The 10,176-nt window shown below is 36.9% G+C and overlaps 1 protein-coding gene across 2 annotated transcripts in view; it reads left to right on the forward strand.

Annotated features, from left to right (window-relative positions):
• LOC127862234 (sushi, von Willebrand factor type A, EGF and pentraxin domain-containing protein 1-like) overlaps positions 1-8,687 on the forward strand; it is a 44,804-nt gene extending 36,117 nt beyond the window's left edge. For both annotated transcript variants that reach the window (XM_052401276.1, XM_052401277.1), the window contains exons 28-33: positions 476-649; positions 1,186-1,362; positions 2,052-4,097; positions 6,086-6,158; positions 6,696-6,813; positions 7,438-8,687. In XM_052401276.1, the coding sequence (XP_052257236.1) occupies positions 476-649; positions 1,186-1,362; positions 2,052-4,097; positions 6,086-6,158; positions 6,696-6,813; positions 7,438-7,542 (2,693 nt within the window). In that variant the 3' untranslated portion in view covers positions 7,543-8,687. The remainder of the gene's footprint in view (positions 1-475; positions 650-1,185; positions 1,363-2,051; positions 4,098-6,085; positions 6,159-6,695; positions 6,814-7,437) is intronic.
• Positions 8,688-10,176: the final 1,489 nt, after the last annotated feature.

Consider the following 10,176-nt stretch of genomic DNA (forward strand, 5'->3'; position numbering starts at 1 on the left):
GCAAACTTCATGTCGGATTCAATAAAGATGCATTCGCCAAGGTATTATGTTATTTTTATTATTTTGTTGATTAATTGTTTACCAACAACGATGTTTACTATATTTAATATTCCTGTAAAATAGACAAATACTAGTAGATTACATGAAACGGTCTTGCGTTTCAAGTTACTTAAGCGCTAAAACTTCACAATGCCCTATGAATAGACATTTGTTTTTACATATTGTCACATATTGGTTCGATTTTACGCAAGTTGTTAGGTACGCAGTAAATGCAAACATGAATTAATATCAATTTAAATATATTTTGCAATTATAATCAAGTAATTATTTGTGTTTCAATCGTACAACTATTTACGCGTAACGACTCGAGTTTTAACACATACATGTATGCTAATGTAATTTTAAGAATTTTAGAGACTTTGTTCCAGAAATTAAAAGTTATAACATTATAAAATATATGTTCTACGTTCCTCAGATTGCCCGGAGCCGCCGAAGTTCGAATACGGGGATGCTACGTGGAGCTCCCTAAGGGCCGGCTCCGAGGTCCAGTTCAGCTGCAAGGTGGGATTCAATCTTGTTGGCAAACCTACGTCATTCTGTCTCGTCACCGGGGAGTGGGAGGTGGAGGAAACGCCGCCCAAGTGTGCACGTACGTGGACACTTCCGTTTGTTTGAGTAGTCACACAGTGATTTCTCCGAATATCATGTGTTTCTGATAATTTTACTATGAAAAAAACACGTGGTGTTTCATTTTAAAACGTCAGTTTGCAAAAAAACGATTTTGTGCGAAAGTGGGAACGAGCTTTTTGTAAGTAGCAAGCGAAAAGAAAAAGGTTTTTTTGTAAATATTTATTTTACGGCTCATTTTCGCTTACTAGCTACTATGGTTGTTGTTCTTTAAATTTACCTCGTGTTTAAAATGTTAACCCGTTTGGGAAACATGAAAAATTAAAGAATAATATGATTCTTTGTTAAGAAACAAGTATATAAAACCATACAAAAACCAAACAAAACAAAACAGCATTCGTTGGGGTTCGTGATACTTGGTTTTGATTCAACTAAAATCGGTTGATTCTCGCACTTTGCACATACCCAATACCTTTTATACTACCTCTGCCTGTCAAATAAAGCAATGCAATCTACCAGTACATTGTTACATACGTTTACCTCCTAATTTACATGTAGGAGTCCAATGCCCATTCCCGCGCACGCCCAGGAACGGGTTTATCAGCGAAGGCACTGACTACACGTTCGACCACCGTGTGCGCTTCTCCTGCAACAAGGGCTACGCGCTGGTCGGGTCGGACACGCAGTACTGCGGGGAGTTTGGCTTCTGGGAGGGGGACACGCCCACGTGCGAAGGTTATAACGTGGAATCTCGTTCTGAGAAAACTGGGCTTAATGCATGTGCGTAAAGTGTCGTCCCAGATTAACCTGTGCAGTCCGCACAGGCTAATCAGGGACGACACTTTCCGCCTAAACTGGATTTTTGCTAAGAAGAGACACCGAGACATCATTTAAACGAAAAATTCCATAAAAGCGGAAAGTGTCGTCCCTGATTAGCCTGTGTGGACTGCACAGGCTAATCTGGGACGACACTTTACGTACATGCATTATGCCCAGTTTTTCAGAACACGACACACGTCCAAATGCTCATTGTTGGACTTTCGTCGTGCGCCAACAATAATTAGTGGGTGTATTCAAGTTATGGCGTCAAGAAACTAATGTTTTAGTCTGTCGGCCACGAGTCGGTAAATTGGTGTATGCACGAGCCTCGTTCATGGCAGATGCAGGCTTAAATACTACACTTGGTTATTGTCAGATAAAATACAGTTCGAAAATTGTTAATATATTTTTGGAATGATATATAACATGGAACATTGTTAATATACTTTTTAAACTATATAAAACATGGCTCAGACGTTTGATGACTTTTCCGTCATCATATAATCACACGATCATTTGTGAAAAGTACAAAACGCGTACCAGTATTTATTAAATCAAAACTAACTAACTAAATGGATTTAAAAGCTCTTAGTTCTGTCTTTCAGCCATAAAATGCTCCATCCCAGCGTTGTCGGAGAACACGCGAGTTATCAACCCGTCACCCGACAACAAGTACAACCCCGGAACCGAAGTGCACTTCGAGTGCTCGGAGGGCAATAACTTCTACACGGAACACACGTTCGTCGACTGTAACGCGCATGGAGCATGGGACCAAAGTATCCCCACGTGCGACCCGCAAAAGTGTGGCTTACCGCCAAAGATTGAGCACGGCACTGCTGCCTTCAGTTCCGGTGTAACGGATTTCCCGGTCGGAACGTTTCTGGTGTATACCTGCGAGTTCGGGTTTGAACTCGCGAAAGATGGACCTAACAAGGACGGTCGGATCTCGTGTCTTCCTGACGGTTCGTGGAGCGTCCCTTTACCTCAGTGCACGGTTATCACATGCCCGAAGCCTCAATCTGTCGCCAACGGAAATTACACGTACGATACGCTAGATTTCCTCGGTCAGGTCAGGTACACGTGTTACCCCGGCTACGAAGCGAGCTTTAAGGAAGTCATTGAGTGCTTTGAGACCGGAAAATGGAGCAGAGATCCTCCGAAATGCGAACCCGTGAGGTGCAGTAAACCGGATTCAATATTACACGGTAGTATTATTCTTCCGGAATACGGACTATTTACGTACGGCGTGACGATACAATACGAATGCAACTTGGGATATTTGATTGTTGGAAACACAACAAGAACGTGCGCACAGAACGCTAAATGGAGCGGCAGTGAACTGGTTTGTAAGCCAATCTCATGCGGAAAACCTAAAGGTATTGACTTTGGGCAAATAGTTGGTAGTGATTTCACACTTAACAATGCCATAAGTTATGTTTGTGACGAGGGCTTTGAGCTGATAGGGGCCGCGCAAAGCACGTGCAGAGAGACAGGAAAGTGGCAAAACGATCCACCGGTGTGCAGTAAGGTATCATGTGAAGCACCAGCGGCGGTTGAGAATGGTTTTTATGCAGGACGCTCTTACTTTTACCAAGACTCAGTAACGTACGAATGTGAGAATTGTTACCGGCTCGTCGGCGATGACACGTTAACGTGTCAATCGAACCGAAAGTGGTCCGTTTTACCGCCCCTTTGTGAAGCAATCAAATGCGCGAGTCCTCCGTTTGTTGCCCATGCTTATTATGCAAACACACAGAACCTTAAACTGTTTGATATCGGTCACAAAGTGCAATATATTTGTATTAGTGGGTACGCGATTTCGTCAAACAGCTTAAACCCAAGAGGGGAAATCGAATGTATTAATACCGGTTTTTGGGAAGCGAACTTTCCCGAGTGTTTGATAATTTCTTGTCCACAGCCTGTCGCAGTTCACAATGGAAGGCCGCTGTATGAGGCGGTAACGTTTGGCAGTAACGTAACGTACATTTGCGATGACGGTTATGCTATAGATGAAGGTTTAGACGTGTTAACTTGTGAAGCCAGCGGAAAGTGGTCCGGATCGTTTCCAATTTGCGTTGCCCAAGTTTGTATCGCACCCGAATATGTTCTCAACGGTGAACTGCTCTATAAAGATCTCAACGTCGGCTCCGCTATACGCTACGCGTGTAGCGACGGCCACCAGTTGTTTGGCGAGGAAGTGCGACGCTGCCTTGCAAACCTGTCGTGGTCGGGATCCGAGCCCCGTTGCATACCGGTGGAATGCGGCGTTCCACAGTCCGTCCAGCAAGGAAACACGACGTTCAACGAGACCTCCTTCCAGTCCTTTGTTTCCTACGTTTGCGATAAAGGTTACTATCTAGTTGGGGACAGCATCCGGGTCTGTCAAAGAAACAAATCCTGGAGTGGAAACGTACCGACATGCGAACTAGTGCAGTGCGACCAGCCTTCGCGGATCATTTCTAACGGACGAATGAATGGAGATAATTTCACGTATGGGTCAGTTGTGACGTATGAGTGCGACCCGGGATACTTTATTGACGGGGTGTCGAACAGCAGAACGTGCTTGGAGACGGGCGAGTGGGACCGTCCAATTGTCGTCTGCAACGCCGTTGAATGTCCAAGACTTAACGTTCGAAACGGACAGACGTCTGGTAAAAGTCTTTATTATTATTTTGTTCTTATATACATACATACATTTAAAAACATTAGCTGTCGATGCACATGTATGAACTAATTGCATAACAGAGAATGTCAAGCGAATAAATTACCTTTTACATGTATACGTAAATAGTAAATACATACAAAATAACAAAAACATAATAACAGCATTGCTTTCTTCAGCAGTATAAACTATAATTTCACTTGACATCACATTTATAATATTATAACTGTTCACCAGGCCGGGTTGCTCAAAGCAATGTTAAGATAACATTACCGTTAAGCTTTACATCCGTTAAGTACCCTAACGCAGCGTAATTTAATCAGCCGTTAACTGCATGTTGCTGAAACAGTTTTAACGCTGACGTTAATTAACGCAGCGTTAAGACTTTTACATCAGTGTTAAATCCCACAATCCATTCCAAATTTCCACTTCCTGTTCCTGTTATCCAAAATGGCCTCCAACACAGCAGACAATTCTTCTCATGAAGTAAAAAGAAAAAAACGTAATGTAAATTTTAGTACTTTGGAATTTCACATGTTGGAAGAACTTGTAAAAGAGGAGAAAATTTTTGCAATAATTACTAAATTGTTTTCGAGCACTTTGAGTAACAAAATGAAAAAGGAAACATGGCTAAAGACAGCAGAAGAGATTTCTGCACAAGGGGTTGCAATGAAAAGTGCAGATGAAAGTAGCATCAAATGGCAGAACTTAAAAAGGGAAAGTAAGGCCTCTGTTACTTAGAAAAAGCTTGAAAGGAGTAAAACGGGTGGAGGGACCGTACCAGAGGCAGCTATGGCCAACGGACAGCATGTCAGAATTGCTGAAGTTTATAAAGATTCAGCATCATATAATGAAATAAAAAGAGGAACGGACAGCGAAAAGGCTGGTTTGTTTTTAAAATAATTTGTTTTTCATTAAAAGAAACAAATAATAACAAGTAATATTTCTGTAAGTCATGACAGAGTAAAAAAAAACCTTCTTCGCAAGGGGCCTCTTTTTCTTCCCCTTAACCAAAAGGCCCTTTCCCCTACAGAAATTTCTTTAAAATCATGCATTGTTTCTCTAAATTTCCAATCTACCTCAGTATTTTTCATTCCCCAAAGCCAGAAAAGTTTGTCTTTTTTTCCCGAAAAAAGGCTGTGGCTTTTTCCCAAAAGTTGGTGTTTTGGCCCTGCATGAACTGTCATCAGCCGTCTGCTTTGATAAACATCTATTAATAGTAACAGGGTTTTCCCAATTTCCATCCATTATTTGAATTGTTATAATGGGCATTTTTCACTGTTGAATTGAGCTGAAAAAAATTAACAGGTCAAAAGAGTTAGTTAAAATGTGGTAACTGACCAATTATCTGCAACTCATCTTGCTACCAGTTGTTTATAAAAAATATATATTATATTCGATATTTTACATGACTGTACAGTCCTCTAAGTCGAGAGGAACTGTCTTTTTATTAGGATCGGAGATAGTGTTCATAAGTCGTATAAACGAAACTGCACTCAAACTAAATTTACATTCACATCGTACATCCAATCATTTCTGTCGTCAGTTAATTGTCAAAACGAAAGTACGGTTGATATTCAAATGCATTATTTTTCTCTTTCCGGGATATTGTTTTAGTATGTTGATACTGCATCAACAAATAAGTGTATATGAAGTGAAAACACAAAAAATAAACAACGGTTGTGAAAGACACCTATACACATAGCATATACTGTTAGATGCGCATAAAATAACTTTAATCCAATAATCATTCTATTTGTATCCATGTGACATCTAAAAATGCGTAATAACATTCAGGAATCATAGTCAAACAATAACACTTACCAATTCATAAGGAATCATGTCCAGAAGTATCCAATTTATCACAATAACCCTGTTAAAACACTTGGCTTTCCGCCATTTGTGGGTACAGTATTTTATTTGTCACTGTTGTGGGCTATATAGGTTACACACAATACTGAAGTTGTTTGTTTCCAGACGGCCTTCATTTTCTTTCCAACATGCCAGTTGCGCCCGTTGTGGGATCAGTACAATCAACGGAGCAGTTAAGGTATATAACATAATGTTTTTAAAATAATAATAACACAAATACAACTATCAATGGAGCAGTAAAGGTAAGAACAAAGTATTGATAAAATAACACAAATATTTATAAAAGTGAAAATTAGTTAAATACGTAATCACTACAACAACTACTTCCAAAACTTCTACTACAATAAATATTTATTCTACTATTTAATTGTAATTTGTACCAATACAATTAATATTAGTAGTTACTGCTAATTCTAGAATTTACTTATACTAATTGAATTTACTACTACTAGTAGTTTTGACTTTAACTACTTGTAGTTGATGCTACTAAAAGTAGTTACTAATATAATAACTAGTTACTTAAGTAGTCGTCATCGCTGCCTCACCAACAACACTTCTACTACTATCAATAATACTATTATTATTTGTGATAATTATATTATGTACTATTTAATTCTGTTAAGAATGCTGTATTTTAAATATCTTTAATACATACGGTATACTTCATCCTACAATTTGCTAGTGTTTATTGCAAATATAATTGTTTTAACTTCAGTGAGTGTTGTAATAAAGGGCCAGTAAATAAACAACAGAAGTTCTCAACACAGTCAGAAGAACTTCAGTACTGGCAGATACAATATTTCAAGGGGGAGGTGGAAAAACAGGAACGGGAGGTAAGAATGTGATAACAATGTGACATTATGTATTCTATATTAATATTCAAATATCATACTTATAAATAAATTCATCAACAATAATTATTTGTATATACAGAGGTATTTATTAATGACAATTAATTGAATAAGATATCAAATGACACGAGCAGCAAAATGAAACTTATTAAAAATGATATATACTGGTAATTAACTAAACACTTGAATTAAAAGATAATTTAAGAAAATAAACATAAATAATATTAAGTACAAACATGCAATAACATTTGTTGTTTTTAAACATTAATACAATTATAACAACAACAACAAAAATTGAACATTAAAAAAAATGTTTTATAATATTTAGTAACATTACAAATATTATGCGCAAATAACAGTTCTGGAAATCTGTTATCGAAAAGTGTGATGTATGAATATTGCATTTTGTTAAATATAATTATATTCAGAATAGGATGTTTCTTTATCTCTATTAAAAATCACAAATACTGATTTTTTTTGTTTTGTACTTATCATCTTCTTATCTTCCTGTACTGTTCATTCATAAAAAATCAAAATGATCGATTAAGTTTCAGTTTAAATTATTTGTTAAGAATCAGTCTTTAAGTTTGCAATATTATGTTTCAGAAACAACTACTTGATATAAAGCTACGCATGCTGATGGCAGATGAAAAGAGACGTGAGCAGAAAGTTGTTGATGATTTCATCAATGGGGCATATTTCGAGGACTAATTATCATGTTGACATGGAGTTAGTTGCCTCAGTGGAAACCGTTTTTATTACATGTAAATGAGCTAAATTATCAACTCTTTGACTGAAAATAATAGTTTTAAATTTGCTATTTTGCTTTATTGAATACAAATGATGAACATTGATTATTATAAACGTTGTTCAGCAATAATTGTGTTAGATTATACCCTTTATATTTAATGTCCTTACATAAATTTGAGAAACAATTGTTCTTAATTACGCGAAATATATATTCACAATGTATTCACGTATGTGTGTCCCGCTTCCATTGCCGTTCACCGCAAGATTGAATACTGCATACATCATTATTGTCTTGATTTTCAACAGAATCCCCAAATGGCAGGTTCGTTGAGTTTGTTGCAAATATTGCAAAGAATCACGCATGCTGTTTCATTCGTAACATGTTGAAAATGGACTAATGCTTCCTTTTGCATTAATATCTAGTGTGCGTATTACACGAGGCCAGAGTGTGTGCATCATTTGGTTTATTCATTTAGGATACACTTTGTATTGTATCTAATGATATGTTGCTCAATATATTGTCCAATACTGAACGTGGCGTTCAAAAACCAACTTCAACTATCAAATAAGCACCAACACGTGGGACTCGTTTCAATGTTTTACTTGATATTTATTGTGAAGTGGCTTACCTAAGTTCAGACATATTGTTAGAAGACGATATATGACATGTTCGACGTGTATAAATGAACACCGTGGAGTAATAGTCAGGTGTTATATTGGACATTAACAGTTGGACTGATGCAAATGTTGTGTATGTTCATATACGTATTTACTGTTTTTGTGCATATACGATGAAATTAGGACGCTAAATGTCATATAATTAATTCTTTAAATAAATTAAAGATAAACATTATATCAACTAACGCACGTTCAATACACATTCGGAAAACAAGAATCGCACTAACAACGTATCTAAATGAACAGCTAAACAAAACTAACAATGGCGAAAGCGATATTTTATGAAATATGCATATCGCAAAAGTTAATGATTAGCTTGGACACAAAATGTTAATCACATCTCGGGGAGCAACAATTTATAGATCTTGCAAAATACAATTCACGGTACGATATATAATATATGCAATAGATTATTTGCTAATTCCTTTGTTGAGTTTGCCTGCGTATTATCTTGAGAATACTATATTTTTTACTAGGCAGAAATTTGAGAACTCATTTGTTTACACATTTCCTGCATGATAGTTTACACACATAAACTGGATATGGTAAACTTGCTTAACTTTTATACGAAAAAGCGCATCCGAAATGTTACAAAGCAATGAAACAAGGGTTTCGACATTTTACCAATTCATTTACAATATAATTTAATGTGTATCATGCCAGGAAGTAATCGAGCAGAAATGGTTCTCCCATTCAGTATCAGTTACAATGTACTTTAACCTTGGAACAACCGTCCCGTAAGGGAATCAAATAGTAGCATCACGATTGGTTAATGTAAGCTAAAGATATTGACCGGAAACGTCCCTTTTGACGGATCGCAAGCGCGTCTCTTGTTCATGTACACGAACATTTACAAACGGAACGAACACTTGAACATGACACGGACAGGATACGTGATGGGTTACATTATATCCTAATCGCCCACGATTTCTGGCGTGATTAGCTTGGAGACTAAACTTCAATCGTATCTCTACAGTGCATAAACCGATGAAACGATGTTGTGATTGCGTGTATTAGATATCACTCATTCATAAGACCAACCGGATAGTTAGTACTTTAAACGTTTAGCGAGTTATCTAAAAGACGAAAAAGGGAACAAAGATTACCTTTTGTTTCAATTTCGCATTATTTAATTTTGATTGTTTTGCATGGGTTATATTGTCGTTATATACACACTTTTTTAATGATGTGATTTGTAAAATCGTGGTGAAATATCATGTAATTTACTAGTATGCTGCTTCGTTCATGGTATATTATTTATGGACTAGCTCAAACTTCATTGTTAAATCAAAGGTTTTACATGGCCAATTTATTACTGTAAGCTGCATATATAGGCATTATATACGACTTTCTCGAATAACTGAGCAATTCAATTAATACTTCATCCTTTTCCTTCAGTTTAACACAAAATAATGTTAACGCTTTAAGTACGATTGTGGACATTGTCTGCGATTTAGTGAGTGCCGTTTCGGCTTTCTTTTTAAGATACATCGTATTTAACATGTGCTTTATGTTTTCGTTGGTAAAACAGTAACAGCGTTGGCTTTCACTAAATCTTGTTGCATCTTAATTTTAAAACAGTAATAACATTCTAAATGCAACGAGAAGGGACCTGCCTTAGAGTTATGATGCTGTTCATATTTTGCGAAATAAAAAATCAAATCATAATATGACACAAAGTTTATCTGCATTCTAACTTCCGTATGAAGGTTATCTAGAGTGCTTCGTGCACATGTACTCATATATGCCATTTCGATCAAACTGTTAGTATTGTTATTTCATGTTCGTTATTTAGTCGTAGTTATTTTACCCACAGTGAATACCTAATATCGACGATTTCTTCGTTAACCATTCCTAAGCTACATGTAATATGGTTTTATTGTGTGCAACGGGCAAAAATAACCCTCTTAAGGCCGT

This window comes from Dreissena polymorpha, chromosome 16, assembly GCF_020536995.1.
Source record: "Dreissena polymorpha isolate Duluth1 chromosome 16, UMN_Dpol_1.0, whole genome shotgun sequence".
NCBI classification, from domain to species: Eukaryota; Metazoa; Mollusca; class Bivalvia; order Myida; family Dreissenidae; genus Dreissena; species Dreissena polymorpha.